Source organism: Jatropha curcas, chromosome 4 (genome assembly GCF_041381405.1).
Source record: "Jatropha curcas cultivar XTBG-Jc1 chromosome 4, XTBG_Jcur_1.0, whole genome shotgun sequence".
In the NCBI taxonomy this organism is placed as follows: domain Eukaryota; kingdom Viridiplantae; phylum Streptophyta; class Magnoliopsida; order Malpighiales; family Euphorbiaceae; genus Jatropha; species Jatropha curcas.
The window spans coordinates 24170753-24193890 of record NC_143154.1 but is presented as its reverse complement, the minus strand read 5'-3'; the positions used below and the strand labels follow the sequence as shown (position 1 = coordinate 24193890).

General features: G+C 31.9%; 3 protein-coding genes across 3 annotated transcripts; all 3 read right to left on the bottom strand.

The window, feature by feature from the left end:
* Positions 1–6702: 6702 nt before the first annotated feature.
* On the bottom strand, positions 6703–8554 carry LOC105645458 (putative oxidoreductase At4g09670). The gene is made up of 2 exons (XM_012231064.4): positions 7987–8554; positions 6703–7389 (listed from the first exon to the last, which is right to left on the bottom strand). The coding sequence occupies exons 1-2, from the start codon at positions 8449–8451 to the stop codon at positions 6766–6768; spliced, it is 1089 nt and encodes a 362-aa protein (XP_012086454.1). The 5' UTR covers positions 8452–8554; the 3' UTR covers positions 6703–6765.
* A 721-nt stretch (positions 8555–9275) lies between these two features.
* NMD3 (nonsense-mediated mRNA decay NMD3 family protein) lies at positions 9276–11613 on the bottom strand. Its single transcript, XM_037636549.2, has 2 exons — positions 11531–11613; positions 9276–11014 (listed from the first exon to the last, which is right to left on the bottom strand). Exon 2 carries the CDS (start codon positions 11010–11012, stop codon positions 9483–9485), a length of 1530 nt encoding a protein of 509 aa, XP_037492477.1. The 5' UTR covers positions 11013–11014; positions 11531–11613; the 3' UTR covers positions 9276–9482.
* A 2350-nt stretch (positions 11614–13963) lies between these two features.
* Positions 13964–20783, bottom strand: LOC105645467 (uncharacterized). The gene is made up of 10 exons (XM_020683800.3): positions 19467–20783; positions 18619–18822; positions 17399–17509; positions 16981–17066; positions 16815–16881; positions 16618–16684; positions 16396–16532; positions 14870–14961; positions 14659–14725; positions 13964–14470 (listed from the first exon to the last, which is right to left on the bottom strand). The coding sequence occupies exons 1-10, from the start codon at positions 20712–20714 to the stop codon at positions 14300–14302; spliced, it is 2250 nt and encodes a 749-aa protein (XP_020539459.1). The 5' UTR covers positions 20715–20783; the 3' UTR covers positions 13964–14299.
* Between the last annotated feature and the right edge of the window lie 2355 nt (positions 20784–23138).

Genomic DNA, 23138 nt, shown 5'->3' with positions numbered 1-23138 from the left:
GGGCCGCATCGGCATTAGAACCTAGGTTTAAAGCCCTCGAGGCTCGTAGTAAGCCTAAATCACAAAAGTTCAACTATCTTAGTATAAATTTTTACCTTTCAGCCCATATTACAATGCGCAATAAACCTCATAATTATCTTATGTTTCAGCTCTAAATTTAATATATTAAGTATTTCATAGTTCGGGTCCAATTGTAATGCATTACATTCATAATGTGGGCTAACAAATTCAAGCATTCTCATAAATGATTACCTAAACATCCTTATCCGTTTATTGATTATAATTCTATAACTGCGGAGTTCACTAATAGCTTAGAAGTAGTAAAGTTCTTACATATGACAGCCTATTACAAAAACTAGAAATTTATTTCTATAGCCCTGCGGAGAAGATTGTAGAGCTTCAATCGGATCGATAGGAACCCTACTTCCTGACAAGCTAAATAATAAAAAGAGTGAGTTTTATAATGAATAATAATTATTGCATACATTGGCATTCACACATTTGCTTAAATGAACCAATCTAGTCATCCGACTAGTCATATACTCATGCAGACAGTCACACAAATGACACAACAACAGCATTCGCAATTATTAACAACTTCATATATTCACATCACGTGAAATTGGTCAGTGGCGTCACTGAAACTCCCGATGAGCCGTCCTCTTACATGGCCATCCTCTCATGACATGTGCACCAAGGAGCCAATCCCCTATACATGGCCGACCAGTCTAATCCTCACTTGACCAGCTTTCTTATTGTTTTTTCATTCTCTCTTTTCTTTTCCATACCAATAAGAGACCATCCTGTGGTTTTTCACATCATCCATATCATATCATCAAGTGCATACAGGGGCGCCGATCTCCCCATACCTGGCTGACGGTCAAATCCCATATTTTCATCATTTCCAGGACCGTCCTCACAAATCCATGGTGACCCATTTTATCTCAACTCCACACAAACCAGGCATAGCATTATCACAACACAAATAATCAAGTATTGCAATTAAATGTAATCATAGCAGACAATTCATTAACACGGTACAAATAATCAAGTATTGCAATTAAATGCAAGCATAGCAAACAATTCATTAACACGATACAAATGCACAATTGGACATTCATATTTAATTATAATCAAATAAAGAAATGGTAGTTAACAATATATTATTAAAATAATTGATCCATCGAAAATAAATAAGTAATCAAATAAATAAATAAATGAATAATAATAATAATAATTAAAGAACTTTATTTATTATGTATCAAATTAAAGAATTATTCTAATAAACCTATTAACTCATTTATTAATTATGACTAACTTAGATTCTATCAAAATTTTGACGGAGCCTCCTCTAAAATTTAGCTAAACCGCAATTTAATAATAAATTTTCAATGCCCATCCATCGGGCAACTCACAACAACACCTCCCATCCACCAGATTCATAATCATCAATCATACCACATCTGCCACCCTTGTAACTCAAAATCCACTCAGCTCTTCCATCGACAAATAATCAACTCAATGTCTAACCGCCATAAATAGCAATATATGCGTATATTCATTCTAATAACCTAATTATCATCACCTTAATATAATACGATCTAAATCTCAAAATAATTGCTATCTTTCCATCAATAAGTTTCTTTTTCTAGATTTATCTTTGATCTCTAGTTACCTCGTCAATTATTTAATATATTAACCTTAACTTACTTTTGAACCCTTATTCTATTTTAAACTCATAACCGAGCATATATAAGGTTTATATCTTACTTAATTATATAAACTTTCATTATAGCTCCTCTTAACAATATTTATTAAAAATTGTCAATTTAACTCACATAAATAATAATAAGAATTCTTATTTCCACATCAGATCTTCTAATTATAATTATAATTCATGTAATTTATTTGAAAATGTTTAAAACTAATTTGCAATTACATTATTCTAACTAACTAATTCCTAACAAGAATTATATTTGATTCGATATTTATTCAAATTCAATTTAATCAACTAAAAATGCTAAATTTAGAATTCATACTAAAATAGGGAAATTGGTCACGTAACGATTGAGATTGGACTACCACTCCTCGATCCGCGCAAAGAGGAGATCAATCTGTCTCCTGGGGCTTCGCCGGAGTATCGCCGGCCCTTGCCAAAAAGTCGCCGCAGCCGCCGTCTACGGTGGCCGAAAAATCGACTGTGGCCGGAATTGAGTAACATTTATACCAAAATGCTCGAAATCTTATGGGGACTCCGATTGTGTGATCCACTTGGACTGAGTGTGCTTATTTTGGCCGAAAATGACCCCGACAGTGGCTTTGCCACAGCCGTCCATGGCGTTTCCGTCCGTTGAGCCCTGTCGCCAAGTTCAATGGAAGAGAGAGACTCCCCTGGAAGTGAGGAGTCGATCGGTGGTCTCCTCGTGGAGTGTCTTCGCCGGCGTCGATGGGATTCGCCGATAAACGTGTCGCGGCGGCATTGAAGTATTCTGGCTCGATTTCTTCCACCCACGCACTCAATCGTGCAACCTGAGGCTACAACGAAGCTTCCCTCGTCGAGAAGATGGATTTAGGCTATGGCTGGGCCTGGATCCGTGGCCGTTTTGGCCGGAAAACAGGGAGGAAAAAGGGACCGTGCGCTGGCGCGGAGGAAAGAAGAAGAGAGGGAAAAGAAGAGAGAATAGGTCGGTTTCCAAAGAATTCTGGGCCATTCCGGTTTGATTCGAACCGACTTGATCCGATTCAATGGTTTGGCTTGTTTTTCGGGTTTTTCCGCATGGTTTTCGAAAATTTAAAACGGGTTTACTGGTCCATTTAATTTATTTTAATTGATTTAATATTTAATGTCCAAAATAATTCTTGGTACATTTAATTTATTTTAATTGATTTAATATTTAATGTCCAAAATAATTCTTAAGGAGTTTTAGAAAATTTTCGATTAGGAATTGTGATATTATACTTTGGGCTTGGGCCCAATTCGCGAATTGGACGCGGATTGAGATTGCACGGTACTCGCAGTCCACACAGTCAAAATTTATGATTTTTGATTTAATAAAAATTCAAAAGTTTCGAAAATAAAATTACGTGGTGTTTCAAATATGCATCGCACGTTCTTGAACACTAGTAATTATAAATAAAATAATTATAAAACTAAAAAAATAATTTTAAACAATTCTTATGCATTTAATAAAGTGCAAATATGTTAATCAGGTAGTAGTTTGGTTGGTTTTCTCACTTATGTGGGGAGTGAGAGGTCTTAAGTTGTTTCAACTAAGTTGTTTTCACCAATTTGGTGAGCCAAAAAAAAGAGTTACTCCTGTTTTGTAGTCCGTGTTATTTCAACCTATAAAAGCCTCAAATGAATTAAAAAAATCCTACAACCTAGCTGTGGATACAAATCAGTAAGAACCAATCATCGTCTAATTACTCATCACATGTGAATTCGAGTTACTCTTGTCTCTCCCATCTTGAGCCATAAACTAGAACTTCAACACCATATTCGGAATTGATAAAAAATATGGGAGGAAAGAAAAATTGAGAAGGAAAACGGTGCAAATTTTCTTTCCTTCACTTGTTTGGAAATGAATAAAATATTAAAGGAAGAAAAATATGAAGGGATAATAAATTATAAGACCACATGCCATTTTCTCTCTATTTATTGTATTTTTTCCAAAAAAAGTAAAGGTTAAACTCATAATTTTACTATTTATTTCCTCCTTATTTTCATCCTTACTCATAATTTGGGTGACTTAGAAGTAGAAAAGACGGCTTAGCAGCCTCTCCAAAACACTGCCTCTCCAAACATCTTATCTTAGACATAGGTATCATCTTAATATCCGAGACTAGGAATCATAACCTAAAGTTCACCCTTTATAAAGGTGTAAATCCCCAAAGCTTAATTAGTATTAAGTTTCAACTATTCCACATTTGAAGCGGTACAAGAGACATAGATAAATCTCTTTACATCCAAATTCCTCATCGTTACATTGCCCTTTTTTAGAATGCTCAATTTACTTCTTGTCGAGTATTCACCCGAAACTGATTTAAATGCGACGGATAATGTCTAACCCGAATAAAAATTGAATGGACGTGGATATGTACCAAATCCACATTTTTTTATTTTTAAAACCAACTCTATTTTCATACATTAATCCGAGCCATACTTGCTTTGAATTGACACGATTTGACTTGTCCAAATATGTGGTGGTATTAATTTTCTTGGTGTAGCAAAATATAAGTATTAAAAAATCCACCCAATACCCAACCCATGAGCATGAGCATGACAAGCTGAAGCATTAGATGATATTTGATATTGCAAGCTGTAAAGATTGTGAGAGCACCTCATAAATTAATTACTCGTCTCAAAAAATAGTAAATTTTCTTTTATCACACATATTAAGAAATGAAAGTTATTATGGTTGAGGAACATTTTTGTTTCTGTAACTTTTCTATTATACACATCTTAAATAATATATGATCAATTATTATATTGGAATAATAAAAATTATATTGATAATATAAAATAAAAAGTATAAATTTTAATTAATGATAGTGACCAACATTTATGACTTTTAAAATTCAAAATGAAACAAAAAGGAAGAATAATAAGTTGTGTTTATGGATGTACAACTACTTAATAATAATAATATTCCCGTTCCAAAAAGATAGTCCATCTTTTCTTTTTGGTATGTCTTAAAATATAGTCCACTTTTCTTTTTTGTATTATAGTTAATCCTTAAATTATCTATTATATTCTTACTAAATTTTATCTTATTTTCAATAATCCTTATTAATTATTACTTATTATTTCAATATAATAATTGCCCGTGTTATTTAAGATGGCAAAATAGAAAAGTTATATGATAAAATTGTCCTTTAACCATAATAATTACTACTTTCTTAATCTGTGTGAAAATAAAATGGACTATCTTTTTGGGACGGATGGAGTATATGAATTTTAAAATAAGAATGACTTGGAAAAAGTAAGTAATTAATGAGGATTAATGAAAATTAGATAAAACTTAACAAAGACATAATAGATAATTTAAAGATTAACTATAATATAAAAAGAGTAAATGGTTTATATATTGGACAAAATAAAAAGATGAATTACCTTTTTAGAACGAACGAAGTATATTTTTATTTTTTGATTTTTAATATTTAAATCAAAATTTATTTATGTATATTACGTTTTCTTAAATAAAAACAATATGATATATACAGTCGCAGAAAATAAAAAAATGAAAAATGACAACTATAACGTTAAGAGTTCCATTCATAGAAAAACACTTAAGGAAAAAAAATGATTAGTATAGCAAGACTGTAAGTCCTATAGGCTAATCAAGTATGCTAAACTCATCATTTTGCTCCAAATTCTTCTCCCTCTTTCTTTTTTCACCAAATATCTTGTGAACAAAAAAAAAAAAAAAATGAAAATCTGAAGCATACTTTCTAAGGCTAATAGAATAATTCAACAATTCAAATCTTTGACTTTTTTATTTACTATAGACTGCTAATATAATGAAAAAAATAATATTTTTTTAGTATATTCTCATTTATATTGACAACAGTGTATCAAATAAATATATTCTGATCTAAGGTAATTGGATCTCATCTATGGATTTATTTATCCATATTCCGTAAATTTCTATTTCCATAGATTTCTGTTATATAGATTTAGTTTTTTTCTTCGTTTAAGCAATGAGTTCATTGGATTTTTTTTGTAATGAAAAGATTTTGTTTGATTGAATAAAGAAGTATAACAAAATTCACATTATATAGATATCATATTTCTGGAATGCAATTCACTTTCAAGATGCTTTGATGGTGAAATAGTAGACCCCAAGACTAAAAATCTCGTGCTAAAAAGTGTGGAGGTTCGAATCCTTTTTAAGACATGCATAATGTTTAGAATATTGATTCAATTCACTGAATTATCTCTTGCATATCTATAGATTCAGCGATAGTTTAAAAACTTAATCTATTTGAAAATCTCTGAATCTAAATCTAAACTCTCATACATAATAGTTGAGGGAGAGTTTGCTCAAATTTAGCCCCTCCAACACTTGAATCTCCAATGGAAAAATTACAGTACGATCCTTGTGATTGCAAAATACAACTAATCTGTTCTTCTCTTTCTTAAAATATATTTTAATTTGTCCTTCTATACAATGTCTGCATTTTTTTTGTTAAGTCAACAAGAAAACGCAGAGGTCAAAGGAAAAAATACTACAATATTATACAAGAAAAATTATAATGCAGTTTCTATGGTTTGAAAAATACAACTAGCCCATCTTTGTGTTTTTAAAAAATAAAAAAGGTATTTTGTTATTTCATAAAGTACTTTACCGAAAAGATGTAAAAATTAGACAAAAAGAACTTATAGTCTGACAAAAGCAAAATATAAGAACAAATTAGTATATAGTATGAAGTTATGAATTTTGCTAACATTTTCCTTTCTATACTAGCAAGAAGACTTTTTTTTGGTGTTTTTGGCATTCATGTGTAAGAAAAAACTTGAAAAATATTTTGTTCTATATATAAGTTATTTATTTTGTTATATATTTAATTGGAGTTTCTTTCATTTGAATGTTTATAGGTCCTTTTTGAAATTGGCATGTTTATCAATAGTTTTAAATATTTCCTTGCTATTGAACAAATGTTTTGGCAAACCAAAAAGAGAGAGAGAGAGAGAGAGAGAGAGAAAGAAACACTTAAGTCACTGTATTACATTTCATAATTGCTAATCATTCATGGCTAATTAAATTACAAATAAACAGGTTTACAACCAAGATCAATAGATTTCTTTACAGCATCTAGCACTACTTGAGTTTTTCTACTAATTTCAGGCCATTTCGTATCAGGAAATGCCCCAAAATTCCTGATATCAGACACAATCCTGGCAAATTCTTGAACCATCGTAGCCTCTTGTGGCATTCCATTAGCCACCACAATCTTTTCAGGCTTCACATTCCATCCGATATGAAGATCTACAAATTTTGCACGAAATGTGAAATTAAAGAAAGCAGAATCCTCCTGAAATGGCATAATAAAGTCCATCAAATGGATCGATCCGTTCGATCCGACAATTCTCAAATCCATGGAAGAATATGAAAGAAATGAGCAGTGGATTGTAGAGACAGTCTTTTCTTGTTCTTCTTCGTAGTGTAAAGAAGCAGAGAAGGATAAAATTACTCCATCTGAGTTTTTTGTTACGTCTGGTAAATCAGTAACTATGTTTGGTAATTTGTAATTTTTAGCCCATAATATACTTCCAATGCAGTACCAGCCTAAGTCACCAAGTGCACCAAGAGGATCCATGTCTGGTTTAACTCTTATGTCGTTTTGGAAAAATTCTGCAGGTGGTGACATTGTTGACGTGCTGTGAAGCTGAGCATCACAAAATAAAAAATGCATTTTTATTAGAGTAGCCATTCATTTAACTAAAAAAAATCACATATTACATTTAATTTATTAGATTCAGTGTCTCTAGAATCATATGATTTGCGATTTGAATTGTACAATTCAAGTCAATTCTCATACCTAACGGTGAAAATCTTGTAGCTGGATCAGAACTGAGCATGAAGGTAAATCAATGGCAAGGATAAACAAAATAGCCAATTGGAGAAAAAAATAAAAAGATAGAGCATGTTTGGCAAAATTAGCTGTTTGAAAGTTGTTATACATTTTAATACTATTTTAGCTTTTTGAGTAGTTTTTCATTGAACGCTAAAAGCTAAACGTTACAGGGATTGACCTTTTATAAAACGCTACATTACCCTCTAAAAATTAGTTCAAACTTTATGTTACTAATCTGGGATTTGACTTTTTGACCAGTCAAAATACTAAAAGTTATTTAAAAATTGTTGTCCAACGCAATCAAAATACCCCGTGCAAACCATCCTAATAAAATAAGGAAAGTAGCTATTCTTGATTAATCATAAAGGTAGAAAAACATATAATGAACAATTAGATGACTGAACTTACAAATTCAATTCCTCCAATTAGCTTGGGATGAGAAAGAAGCTCCTTAATTTTGGCAGTTCTAGGATGGTGCAACCACATAGTTCCATCCATGAATTGCACACCATTGGATTCACATGCTTCAAGAATCTGATCTAACTCAACCACATCAAGGGCAGGTGGTTTCTCTACAAGCAAATGCTTTCTCTTTTTGGCAGCCAGAACAGCCCAATGCAAATGAAGGCTACTTGGTAATGGCATATAAACAGCATCAATTAAAGGGTCATCAAGAAATTCTTCATAGCTACCATAGATTCTGATGGTTTTTGGTAACTCATTTTTAGTGGCAAATGCTTCTGCCTTTTCAAGAGATCGACTAGCAATTGCATAGAGGGTTGCATTTGGAGCTAAATTTATGGCTCTTGCTAATTTTCTTGCTATGTTAGCACATCCCATTATACCAAAACGTATTTGGTTTCCTTCTGCCATTTCTCTTTTGCGGTTCTTGATTTGGTTGTTGGAGAGGACTGTAATGAAAAAACTTGGATAGTATTCTTTTTAGTGTTGGTGTGAGAAGATAATGCGTGGATTGCTGTGAACCTTACAACATGTAGAATTGTAGATAGCACAAAAGTTAGGTACTGTTCAAGATAGTGATGGCTAGAGTTCGCTACTTTATTTTTTGGTTTGCAACACGTGATTTTGTATTAACCTTTTTTTTTTTTTTGAGAAAAAAAGAACTTTAAAGATTAAGAAACCAAATATAATAATAGTGCTAAATTTTAAATATTGAACGACTAAATTTATAAGAGAAAACTTAAGTTCTAAAAGTAGTTCTACCCACCCCTAAATATATAAGATATGGATTCACATTTACTTTCTTAAAAGTAATAATTCATTTTAGATTCAAAGTAAAATACAAGTTATTATTTTGATAGCATTACTAATCAAATTATGAAATATTTTTATTTTTTTTAGAATGGTAATTTCCACAATAATCTCAATTATAAATTATATATTTGTAAATTCTTTAAACAGCTTCCTAATTGAATATATTAATACTGGGTAGATCTGGTTGGCGAATTTTAAAATTAAAAGCTGCCCAACAAACTTGAGCTGAGAATCTTGAAAGAACCTCAAAATCCTAGTCAAGAGGAAAAAGAGAGACAGAAACAAGCTCCAAGAAATTCCTTCAATCAACTCGGGGCCATTAGGAAAATCAACTGTCAGTTTCATACCTCTATCGCATACCTGATGATTGAAGGATCCCACAGGGCATTTTTCGTCTGATTAACAACTAAAGTACAAAGCAGTAAAGAAAATGAACTCTCATTGAAGTTGAATTGTGCATAAACAACATTACTTTAACAAACGACAATGTGATAAATACCTACTGCAAGTGTTGTTGAGACAAAATCTTAGTAGACAGCGAAGGAAAAAGAAGGGCACAGCAATAATACAAAGCCACTCAATCAAGGATCATTTCAAGCTAAAATTAGAAATAAAAAGAACTTTAACATTCATTCCCTCATGTTATCATCTCCATCTTCCATATCGCTTATATCAAGATCAGCGAGCAACTCTTCGAGTGGAACAGATGGCACATCTTCTCCATCAGTCATCGATGCCATTTCTGAAGGCTGATATTCTCCATTTCGATACAATGATACATTGAACCTCAACTCTGGGTTCTCTTCCAGATCCCTCAAGAACTCTTCATATTCTGTGTTCATCTTTTCTGGGTCGTGTCTACCTCTTGATTCATCAACTTCCATATTGAGAGACTTGAGCTTCCAAGAACGAGGCTTCCCACGTTTCCGCTGGCGTTTTTCCTCATAGCTCTTCTTTATCAAAATTACTTCTGGAAGTACCAGACCCTTGTACTTGTCCAATTCAATATCATTGTTGTTGGCACTATATAGGTCATAACCAAGGGCCTGATCACCAGGTTTCAAGATATGGCCTAAATGTGTTTTTATATAGAAAATTGTATCATTCTTCCCAAAATCCGACAAACGGGCTACTTGGGCCTCTGCTACGGCGTACCTTGAGCCACCTACATTAACTTCAGGAGAAACAATTTCAACATCTAAAACAATATACTCCACAAGCTGCCTGCTAGTGAGTAGAGACTTGAAGGATGATCTCCAATACTGGTCAGAATCCAAGTAGCAATGTCTAAGAGTGAAAGGATCCAATAGAGCTATGCTGTTTGTCACTTTAGTGCATATTACAAGAGGACCGATGTTCCCCAAACTAACTGCAACTTTTGGAGGTAGACAAATCAAATCTTCACGACAAATTGGAGAGATTTCAACAGAGAAAGTATATTTGTAATTGTAGTTGTTGCTCTTGGGATCATGGGACACGAGTTGCTTGTCATGGCGACTCCTAACTGGAGCAACTTTACCTAAAAATTCAACAAATTTCACACCATGACTTCTATTTCCAAAGAAAAAATCAATACCTTGATCCATCTGCTTTATCTTTATAGCACGGACTGCAGCATCATGCTTCAAAATCAATTGCTCCAAGTAAAAGAAAGTTCGTCTATGAGAAACATGTTGCCGGAGTTGCACAGAAGCAACCCACTGATCAGGATTGGCTTGCACCCTTGTGCAGGCTTCACACATGGACTCTTGCTGAACAAACTCAACAATATATGCTTGTTCCAGTACTGCACCGCTGAGAACCTCTTTCTGAACTCTGACCCTGAGCTTAATCCTCTTGGAATGTGGTTCAGTCCATATAAATTCAGCAGATACCGGCCTAACATCTTTCGTCTTAATGATGCTCATACAAAATGCCATCAATTCCTTGGATTCCAGTTGGGCCTTAATCCTAGTACTTGGTGGCCGCAAGTAGGTATCACATTCAGGGCAATGTCTAATGATTGCATGCTTCTTCAAACCTTCAGTAATATCAACCTCTGCTCGTAAACACTTGACACACATATTGGCAGCATTTGGTTGCATTGGAATGCCACATTTACAACATAAAACACTTCCAATGGTTTGACGAACCATAAACATGCCTGCTTCTTCGGCCATGGCTGGTGAACATAACATAATTTGAAATTATAAATATAAGTCAGTTACAAAATATTATAAAATCCAGAAATAACAGTGCTTATGTTGATTTATAACCATGCAACTTCTGGCACAACAAGTATTTGGCTGTAACAAACTCATCAAAAATAGATATTACAAAATTGGCAAAAACCCCAACTCAAACACCAAAACCCACAAACTCAATCTTTCACTTATCTTCTTCAACATGTTCAGCGTCTCAAATTTAACTATAGCAACTAACTAATAAAACAATATTGAGAAAATAGTTTACAAAAACAAAAACCTCTAGTCCAGTATATAGAAAAAGAAGTAGAAATTATAACAAACTAAAAGAAATCATTCAGTAAACGAGAAAAAAAAAAAAAGAAATGCAAATAGAAATGACCATAGACAGAGCTATCAATCAATAAATAAACCAAATCGAAAAATCCTTTTCCAAGAATTCCTCGGCAACCATACGGAGAACAAAAGGAAGAAGGAAAAGATGGAGACTTTACCTGATTGATTTGAAGATCCAATTGAACTGAGAAAATTGGCAAGGAGAAGTGAGGGAAAGTTAGAATAACCCCTCGAGAGTTGAGAGTCGGCTCTGCGAAAAGTTGGAAATGGATATAAATACCCTATGAACCGACTTGTATGGATCTAAGCCTCATATCAAAACGACGAAGTTCTTAGGTCTAATGAATTTGGGCCTATGGTGTCTGAGTCAAACAAACACGGCCCAATAGTTTTATCATGTGAGCCGTGACTTTACTTATGGCTTTCTAGATCGGCCAACCACCTAAATTTACCCTTAAATTGTTTATGAAAAACTTATAGTATGTAAAACAATTTTTTTTTTTATTCTTTTAACCATCTGCTGCCCAAAGCCGGGTAGAAAAACACTCATTTCTAAGTGTTTAAAGATACTCCATATCCAGTGTTCGAACTCAAGATCTCTGATTAAGGAGAAATGATCTTTTTCGTTCCATCTTAACCCTTGAAGATAGTATGTCAAATTTTACATACATCCATTTTTCTCTTAAAGTTACAAATTTTGACGATATTACACATATTTTTACATTAATAACAATAATTTTTAAGATTTTTATATTTTATTTTAAAATATTAATTTGATATTTCTAATTTAAAGAATAGTGTAGTAATTTTTAATGGAGAAGAAGGGATTGGGATTAAACTAGAATTGAGAAACTCGAAAAAAAAAAAAGGAAAATTGAACAATCTTACCTAATTCTGATTCAGTTCTTAAGTCATTTAATTTCTATTTTGATTCTGAATTAAAAAAAAAAAAAAAAAGAATTAGGACTGGAGCCGCTAAGCCGTAATTGTATGTAAAAAGAACAAGTATAAATTGGTGCCCAAACAACCATATCCAAAATTGATATAACATACTCCATTAAATTCATGATTTTAATTTGTGGTAGTACTAAACTTTATTCATTTGATCACAATAATAAGCTTTCAACTCAAAATCCTCAGCACTAAAATCATCAAATATGAAAGGAAAAAAAAAAGGACAAATTATTTTAACATTATGGTCAAAAATGAAATTTATAAACAATATTAATTAAAGGAAAAACAATGATACTCCCTCGTTCTATTTTGTTTGTATAGTTTGACAAGATACGCCTATTTTGTTTTTTTTTTTTTTTTTTTTTTTTAAGAAATGAAGATCAATTTGATCCATGAACTTGTTTAATAGGATAAAAAAAAGTCAAATTTGATCTTCTGGATCAATTTAACTCTTTAACTGGTTTTGATTTTTACAAATTAATAATTGATTTAATTGAACATGATGACTTTTTGTTATACACTAAAAATGCTTATAGCAAATTTTTAAGGCACTCATGAATATAAATTTAAAATCTATAAAACAACATTTCTTGTAATATAATAAATTTATAAATATGCATTATAACTTTAATTTATTAAACTTGAAAAATGCATAGATTTCATAAGCAATAACCCAGTAGTAGATGTTAATTTTAAAATATTCAAATTAATATATATTTATAAATTCAAAACCATCAATCATGATAAAGAGAGATATAATATACTTTATATATCACTTTTCTATATTTTATACTTAATTAATTTTTTAATAAATTAGTTAACTCGATCCCAACTACAATTTTAATAAATGCCTATATATTGATTTTCACACTTATAAGTATAATGAAGAATTAGAAATTAAATTGACTCAAGATGCCAAATATGATTTTTTAATCATTTCAAATAAGTTGAGCAGTTAAATTAATTTAAAATATTAAATCTAATTTTTTAAATTATTTTAAACAAGTTTAAGTGCTACGTTGGTCCAAAAGGTCAAGTCTAACATTTTAGCCTCTTTAATAAGTTCACGAACCAAATTAGCCTTTATTTATTTATTTTTTATCCATAACTCATTAAAATATTAATAAAAATCATTTATTTAATGAACGATCATAAATGTTATAACGTGAAAAATAATTGATTACATATACAAATTTAAAAACCTTGCAAAAATTTTGGGATATAAAAAAAAAAAAAACAAGCAAACAAATGGAATATCCCAAAAAAAGAACGAATTATCATATCTTCCCAAAAAAAAAAAAAAACCACTTATAATGTAACATTTAGTATTTTATTTATTTTTCCAAAAAAATTAGGGAAAAATTTAACTAGACCGCGTTTAGCCCACCTATAGACCAAACTAATGAAATTTAATATTTTTATTGAAATGAAGGTATTTCTAACCATACACTTAAAAAAAAAAGTCGAAATACTTTTAAAAATTCTTAATTTTATTGATTTGATCCACAAATGGCGCCTTTGAACTCTTTTTCCTAAAAATTATAACACATGTAAATTGGACATATCTGCTCAATAAATCAAATAATCTTTAACACTTTCATCAATTAAACAATTCATAAACTATAAACTCAATTAAATTTCATAAATTTTTCTATTTCTTAATTCTTTCTACTTGAAGAGCATCTTTAACAGCCTATATTTTCTCATCATTTTCCAAAATTTCCCCCTCACAGGGAGTAAACCATTCCGTTTTCAATCCATTCTTCTCTCCTTACATCCACCTGTTGAAACTCACTGTACAACAAAACTGTTCTTTTCTAATCTGTACATGTAAGTAGATACCTTTGCTTTTCTGAAACTATACAACAAAAACTCTCCCTCTGTGTTCTTAATGAATGGCAAAGGAAACTCTCGTGTAATGACAAAAATAATCTTGACATGAAGGATTAGGATTAGGATTCTGCTTTCTTTGTTTAGGATACGAAGCCAACCTCATTTGCTAGCACCTCTAGCTGCTGCGCGTTCATTGATAACAAGATTGGATCCAACACATTACGAGGGAATTTTCGCCACATTTGCTGTAAAAAATGTTTCATTCTTGTCACAGTTTGTGGTGAGGCTAAATTGCTTCCTTGACTTATAACCTATAGCGTAAAGAGAAAAAAAAAAAAAAAAAAAAAAGACGCAGAAGAGCAGCAAACAAAGCAACTATTAAGAAAATATGCATAACAAGAATGATTTGAATATAAGTCTTTTTTTATTGCTTTTTATTTCATTTAGCAAATGGAAATTTTTTTTAAAATAAATAGATAAACAAGAAGCAAGATTTTACCTCAAGGAAGACAAGGATTATCTTATGAAGGTGTTGACAATTGTTCCCTAAGAGTACTATGTCTGACCTGAATTAATTGACAGTATGCAACTAATTATAATTGAAGTTTGAAAGGAAACAACTCAGCAAAAATGGTGGATTAATGGTGAAAATAAATATGCATGCACACAGACACAGACACTATAGTATTGTAGGATGAAAAGTTAGTTACCTTTCAACCATTGAACAAAGCTGTTCATGCACAAATCGGGCTTCTACTAAATCATCTTTGATGGGCAAGAAGCTTAACCAAGTGGGAACAAGCTGTCAAATATTAGTCTGATCAATAAATTGATTGCAGAGTATCGAGCAGCAGAATGTTAATAAGAGGATATATAAAGTGATTACTATGCTTAATGGAAAGAACAGGACATAATTTGTCTGCAAATAGATTATTTATGAATGGCTTGACAACCTGTAATACTTTAAATCTGAAACATTTGGTTAAATAGCTGCCTCCATTTTATTTTCCTTCATAAGGACCAATTAGCTGATTTTGCTGCAGGATCTTCAATAATGCAAATAGAGTCTTTATTTGGAATGTGAAAAGCACTGTCAAGATCGTAGGCCTTGTAATTGAACACTGCTTATCGACTAAAACTTCATGCCCCATCTAACAGGGTTAAACTTTGAACCTATAGTTCTTTTACCATTTATGTTACTCAAATTAATAGTACCACATCTGCAGTGGAGTCGATGAATTTCTTGTCATATCTCTTAAAAGTAATTCCATTGACCTATATCTATCTTTAAATATACTGATGTGACAATTTCAACATACTGGTAGTTGATACATCAACCTGTTATTCAGAATTTATTAGTCTCTTTGCATCAAATGATTCTCTTAGCAACCGAACAACTATGTAGATATATCCTACAATATAATTTCTAGTTGATTGTCTGAAGTTCGAAAGTAGAAATCTAGAAAACGAAACCATTAAGCCTAATGAAAGGCCATATGAACAAATATATATCATTTTCAGAAATATAAACTAGAGGAGAAATGAAATATCTTGAAGTTGACACCATACGAACAAGACAAGGAAATGTCTTTCCTTGCAAAGCATGATTTCATTTCTAAGTTGGAGTTGACACCAAATATTTGATATTTGGAATTTGGAATAGAATATGAAATATGCCCTTTTTAGTCACCTTTTTCCCTTTTGAATTACTTTTTCAAATTAAACATGAAGCGCTCTGCTTTTTCTTTTCCAAAAAAATGAGTAAAATATTCATGCAACTTTTCTGCAGTTATATGCCTTAGAGGTCTGGTTCAAATCTTGATATTCTGCATGACCAAAAACCAATCAAGAAGGAATGAATGGGGTTGGTGTGATCCTCAAATGCATCTCCTAGATTTCAGAATTGTACTTGGCACTCTTGACCAAAATACTCACAATAGTTTCAGTGTGAATTTAAGTGCAAAATCCCTCACCTTCCCAGCATGCTTCGACCAACACCACCATCCAACTCAAATCAAAGCAAAGGCCATAAAGGAAAAAAAAGCAATATTTGAGGGAGATAGTTGGAGCACTCGTGTCTAAATGGTGAAGAATACAAGTTCTAACCAGAAATCAAGGTAGCCAACCTTAAGGGATGCAACAGAAAGCTAGCAAATACAAAAATGAAAATTCAACAACATACTCATTGAAAATCTCTGAATTTCTGTAGCAATAGATGGGAATGGCAAAATACTACCTTAGCTGCATTTGTGAGGGCACGGTGAAATTCACATATTACCCCAATGGCTGAAACTGCAATGTCAGAGGCCTCTAAATCCTCCCTACAGGACCGATCAGAATATGCCATCACCCCACCTAGTTTTGACAGTGCACCTGGAATTCTTAGATATTAACTGTTGTATTCAAGTTATTTGAGTCAACATGAAACATGCATGCAAAAGCAGAATAACCAATATACTTTTGATAAAAGGTCTGAATTGAGATCCACCAAACTGTGCACAGATTCGTATTCCAAGTGTAGCTTCCTAAAATAATCACAGAAGAAAAAACCAAAGTTTAGGTACATAACAGAAAAAAGAAAAAGAGAACAAAAAATCTAGGTATATAAGAAATTATGCAATGGCTCAAACAACTGACTGATGTTAAGATGACAACCTTTCTAAGTTCTGAATTCTTGTCAGTGCAAGCTTCTAATAAGACAGGAAGATAATCAACACAATGCCTACAAAGAAATGAGGATGTAATGCTTATTAAGGAGGAAATCATTCATGATCACTGTTCACGTATACCATAGGGAAGACAAGATTGGTTGAATGCTTACTTGAAACATACTTCGGGCCTTTGTTTTACAACAATGTTGAAAGTACGCAGTGAAATGGTTCTACATCTGTTTGTTCTGTTGTTATCCTGTATTCATCCCATGAATTGAAGTAAATCCATCCCAGATAATAAAATGTAAAACCTAAATAGTGTAAACCTAAACCTGTAAATTGAAGAACCATTCATAAAAACAAATCATCTAAATTTTTTGTTCTCTGTTCTTATAATTTTTCAAGGTCTGGAACATTGACTAATTTTAAACACATGCCACATCTATATGCAAGATGCCAAAAATATTTATTGTGGCACGAGTATTGACATGTGTATTCCCTAGCATGTCCTTTTATGCATATGCATAATTGCGGAGAGGTATGTATTTTTCAATTGAGATTGAAATATTGATTCATTATATTTTGTACCTGTAGTACAGCAAGCAATTTTCTCAACACCATATCCAAATCCATGTATATAGTTAAGCAATCTTGATATATACTCTTTACAAAGAAAAGCAATGCCGAGGCAACTTCTTCCTGCAACTCAAATGCAAAGGAAAAAAATATGTAAGTTGAATGAAAATACAGACATCTATATTGATAAACTAGTTAAATCATCCCTAATTATCACCTGCAGGAAAACAACTCCAAAATGAAATTTGCAAATAATTTGAAAGACAAATTTAAGATTGGGTGGGGTAGCTGTTCAGCAAATAACAAACAAAAGAAGAAAGGCAGAAGCACATATTAGCTACCACCCCTAGAATCAACACACGCATTGAATGGTTCCTTCAAGTCAAGACGATATGACATTTGATTATCGTAGAGTTTTCTAAACTTCTTTTTTCACTTGTATCTTCAAGATCATGCTTCAATTTTTTGACGCAGCATGTAATTTTTGAATTTAAATAACTCATTGTTTATATTTTGATGATGTAGCCATCTAAGTTCCACATTCTAGCGCAGACAAAACTATCATTCCTGGGGTAAATATGCCACACAGTTTCTTAGTTGAGTCAACTGCCAAGAAGAAACATGCAACAAAAATTATTACTGGATTTCAAGCACCTTTTGTCAAACAGCCTCTAGGTTCATCTCCGAATTCAGCTTTTTTGTTATCTCCTAACCTGCCTAATAGTATTAGTTTGGCCTTTCTTTTCCTAAACAAAAAATACAAGCACCCTAAATAATTGGTACATGAAGAAATATAGAATCATAATTTTTCTTTAAATTACCAAAAAAAAAAAAGGGAAAATCTTAACTACTATCTGATAATCATTACACTTCTGCAGCCACCACCAAAACCTGTCATTTTCTGACAAAGTCATCAATAGAACTCCAAAAAAAGTGAAGATTAAGCCCCAAATATATGATCTTCGATTGGAATTTTGGCAAAGAAGAAGCACCAACTAATCCAACCTAACCTCATTGAAAGAAGAAAAGGTCTCTCAGATCGAGGACTGCTAACTGATTTTTAATGGATGCTAAGAGTCAGCCATAACCTCATACAAAACTTCACATAATACAAGTTCGTCAATTTACATAATCAAGTGCATAACAACTCTCCCCTCCCAACCAAAATGAAAAACATCTGGAGCCCAAAATTGATAACATTGTTATAATCAATAATTTAACAATTTGCATACCGCCACTCTAGGATTTTGTTTTTTGCCAACTGCTGCAAGAAGTGCAGGCACAATCCTTGAATGATGAAGAATTTGAAGCGAGCCAACCACATCTGTATGCATTTGCATAAAATTAAAAGCCGCCCAACAAACTCGGGGGTGAGAATCTTGAAATGACCTCAAAATCATAGTCAAAGCTTGCTGCAAATAATCTTCCATCATTATCTGCAGCAGTACAAAGGAATAAGAAATCCAGAAACAAGCTCAAAGATGTTCCTTCAACCAACTCATAGCGATTAGAAAATTAATAAAATCAGTATGAGAGCTATTGCAGTTGTGCATAGCTGAAAAGATTAAAGGATCAGGTTCTCTGGCAGAGCTTTAATCATGCAGGATGGTTATTAACAACTAAAAGTACAATATTTCATAAAGAATCCAAAAAAAAAAAAAAAAAAAAAATGAAAAAGAAAAAAGGTTGCTGATTAACAAGAATATGAACAACTATATCAAGTTAATAGTAGTCAATAAGTCCTAGATTTTTGTATGATATATACATCTATAATAAAATTCTAAAATGTAAACCCATCAGTGGATGTTGTTGCTAGTTAAAGTTAAGGATCAAAATTAGAATATGGAGAAGTCCAAAAACCTCTCTCCCATTCATCATGTTCCCCTCTCTGACTAGTTAAGTTGCTGAGAACTTTATCTTTTAAAATTTTCAGTATATGATATTTTCTACCATCCATCTCAATCAAGCATAATTGAAAATTTGAACTCTCAAAGATTAAAAAATATTTGCACGTCACATGACTAATCAAAGCTAATTCTAAACAGTCATTAAAACAAAATAATGGTGAAAACATTATTACCATTTCCTGTGAGCACTCCTTAGAAATGACACCAAGCATAGTAATTCCTGCATGGCGTCTCTGCCATTCTATTGCATCCATATAAGTAGGCAAAAGTTTAAAACCAATGGGAACTATATTTTTCCCACCTAAAACTATTGACATCTGCTTCAAGCACTTGATTCCATAGTTATATGTGTCTGTTTTCCCTGCATTATCACCCTCTATACTTCCCATCTCGTACCATGCAATATCATCTTGAATACCAAGAAGCATTCTCATTGGAATAATAAACAACCCAACCATACTTGCAGAAGGCAACACTTTCAATGCTGGAGCCAAATCATTTGCTTCTACCACAGTCATTAAGAACTCAATCGCACAATTTTTTGTTTTGTCTTTAATAATTCTACTCTCAGCAATCTTAAGCATATCAGAAACTAAACTATTCAAGTAAGGCCTCAAAATTTGAGGCTCTTTCGTAACCAAATTAATTAGTTCTTGTAAACCTTTTTGAGCACATTCTTCTTTTTCACCTTTCAACAAATCAAACACTACCAACATCATAGTTCGAAACAAATCATTAAGCCAATCACGCCCTAAAGACCCTGAAAACAAATGTAATAAACTAATCACAGACCCAAAAGCAGCTATTTTTACATCAAAATTGTTTGAAGCCAATCCACGCAAAAGTCCTCCATGTAAAACCTCAATTCTCGACAACAAAGCATCACAGATTACCCTTCTACAGTCATTAGGCAAATGTGAAAACACCAACAAAGCAATTTCTTGAAATTTTTCGTTCTCCATTGCAAGACACCTGACTAAAAATTCAAGAAGCTCTTTCCATTGCTCTTGCCTTTTATAAACCTCACCCGCAATTTCAGACACTACCCCGCAAATAATCCTTAAGAAAGGCATACATTGTTCCGTTTTAAGGCAGTCAAGAACTTGAGTTTTCACATTAACTTGCGCATGAGGAGATAACTTAGGCCACAAGTTTTGAACTTGAACAAATCTAAGAATACGGGCAGAATTTGCTCTAGTGTCCATGTTAGAGGCATATCTAAGCAAATAAAAGAGCTTTATAAAAAGAAGACAGGGGTAGTGATCTTTACAACAGAGGAGGAGATTATAGGCATGAGATCTTTGTGGTTCTTGAGGAGAAAGCAGAAGTGAAAAGAGGGCTTCCATTAGTTTGACATCGTTTGAACTTAAAATCTGATATGCTTGGGCTTGCAATTGCTCTGGAAACCGGGAAGACTCCATTTGGGTTTTGTTTGATGTTTCAGAATCCCTTTGAAAATAAGAGAGATTTTCAAACGACAAGGGTTTTATGGTGGGTGGGTTGGTTGGTGGGATGAGGTTCAAGGTTTCAGTCTTAGTGGCCGTTCAGAAATAAAGAAGGCATATCGGGTGCATTTTAGGAAAATAACCGAAATTAAAGTAATTTATAATATTATTTCGTGGTGGTCTTTTAAAATATGTATATTAACACCTTCTTTGGCATTAAGAAAATTTGGGAAAATTTTTTTTCTAATTTGACCTCGATTTGTTTTTGGCAAATATTTCCCGAATAAGTTATTATTTATTGTTTGGTTAAAATATAGAAATTAATTAAAAAATATTAATATTTTCAATTTATAGAAAATATAAAATTATAGAGATTTAAAGCATGAGAAAAATAAATAAAAACGATAAGTTATGGCAGCTGTCCATAAAACTATTTATATTACCTGAATTGATCCCAGAATTTAAACCTAAAAATAAACTCATTTCATCAAGCTACATAAATCAATCATTGAAATTATAATAACTAGTCTTGTAACCACGTGATGCGCGGATGATATAATTTTCTGTTTTTTTTAATTAAATTAAATGTAATTTTAAGAAAATTATTTTAATTTAAATAATTTACTTATGTGACATTTTTATCTGGCAAAACGATCCTAAGAGGGCGGGTAAAACAGAACTCCTAGCTAGCTCTAAGATGACAGACTAACTATAGGTAGTAGAATGCGGGACACATGAATGAATTGGATCATATATCGAAAAAGGGGAAACTAATTATCAGAGGCATTTTTTGGTGGAATGGTTTGTAGAGTTGAAAGAATTTAAGGTTAAGTGTGCTCGCCTAACGGAAATCCTAGGATGAACGACCTCCTGGGAAGTTCTCCATTTCACCTGCGGAACAAAACCGTGCGAGTCTTGCCAATCCAGCATGAGATAGAATTGGCTTGACCCAAAGCGGACAGTTTCTCTAGTAGTTGGAGTCCGGCATAACAATTGGTATTAGAGCAGACCCCCTCTAGTAGATGTATGGGCATAACAATTGGTATTAGAGCGGATCCCCTCCAGTAGATGTATGGTTCGATGACGAACCATGCTGCCAGCTCTGCAAAGCGATCTTAAGATGGCAGGTAGAGTAAAACTCATGGCTAGCTATGGATAGTGGAATGCAAGACAAAAGAATGAATTGGATCATATATCGAAAATGAGAAATCTAATCATCAAAGACGCTTTTTAATGGAATCACTTGGAGAGTTGTAAAAACTCTAGAGTTAAGCATGTTCGCTTAACGGAAATTCTAGGATGAGTAACCTATTGGGAAGTTATCCATTTCACCTGCGGGACAAAATCATGTAATCCAATATGAGATGGAATTGACTTGATCCAAAATGGATAATTCATTTGATAGTTAGAGTAGTGCATGACAACTTATGTATTTTTTATTTAATGATCGAAGGTAAAATTATGGGTTCTTTTTTAAATTCTCAAATATTGAACCGAAATATTATTGTAAGCAAATTATTGTTATTCAATTGATATGTTTAGTTAATTATTTATTTTTTCTCTTTGAAATTCTCATATATATAAATTAAATGAAGTATAAAAATATTAAATCTTGATGGAAGGTAAAATTATGAGTTCTTTTTTAAATTCTCAAATATTGAACTGAAATATTAATTGGCACAATTAATTATTGTAAGCAAATTATTGTTATTCAATTGATATATTTAGTTAATTATTTTTTTTTTTCTCTTTGAAATTCTCATATATTCAAATTAAATGAAGTATAAGAATATTTAATTCTAATGAAATAAATTTTACTGAATTGAAATTAATGTTTAATTCTATTTGTTAATCTATTTATATTATTTAATTAATTTTTATTAATTATGACTCTATTATAACTCAATTAGTTTTTTTTATAGAATAGAAACTATTTAATAAAAAACTTTATATTTATTATATATTAATTATAATGAATCTTATTAGTCTGATTGTAACTTCATTATTTAATAAAGAACATTTAATTTTTATTTGAATATAAAAGATATTAATTATAATGACAAAATAAAATGCCATGTCATCACTTTTATATTCTAACATATTGTCACACAAACATTTAAGCCTTAAAAATTATATATTTATATAGATTGCAAGCTGCTTGGATTAGCTATAGCTTTTGATAGTAAAAAACTCTTTTTCTTTTTTTTTTTTTTTTCCCTCTCTTTGGGGTGACTATTTGAGCTTTAATACTTATCTGATCACATTTTAAACAATTTGTGAAAATATTTATTCTAAAACATAATTAATTTAATATGATTAGCCAACTTTATGACTTCTTTTGTAATAAAAAGATATTTTAATTAATTTCAAAAATATTTTAATACAAATTTTTAATTTGAT

Coding starts and splice junctions, on each gene's coding strand:
- LOC105645458 (XM_012231064.4), bottom strand. CDS start 8,451: ATGGCAGAAGGAAACCAAATACGTTTTGGTATAATGGGATGTGCTAAC. Junction 7,390..7,986: donor TAATTGGAGGAATTGAATTT/GTAAGTTCAGTC, acceptor TGTGATGCTCAG/CTTCACAGCACGTCAACAAT.
- NMD3 (XM_037636549.2), bottom strand. CDS start 11,012: ATGGCCGAAGAAGCAGGCATGTTTATGGTTCGTCAAACCATTGGAAGT.
- LOC105645467 (XM_020683800.3), bottom strand. CDS start 20,714: ATGGAGTCTTCCCGGTTTCCAGAGCAATTGCAAGCCCAAGCATATCAG. Junction 17,067..17,398: donor AATTGCTTGCTGTACTACAG/GTACAAAATATA, acceptor GGATGAATACAG/GATAACAACAGAACAAACAG. Junction 14,726..14,869: donor CTTTGTTCAATGGTTGAAAG/GTAACTAACTTT, acceptor CAATTAATTCAG/GTCAGACATAGTACTCTTAG.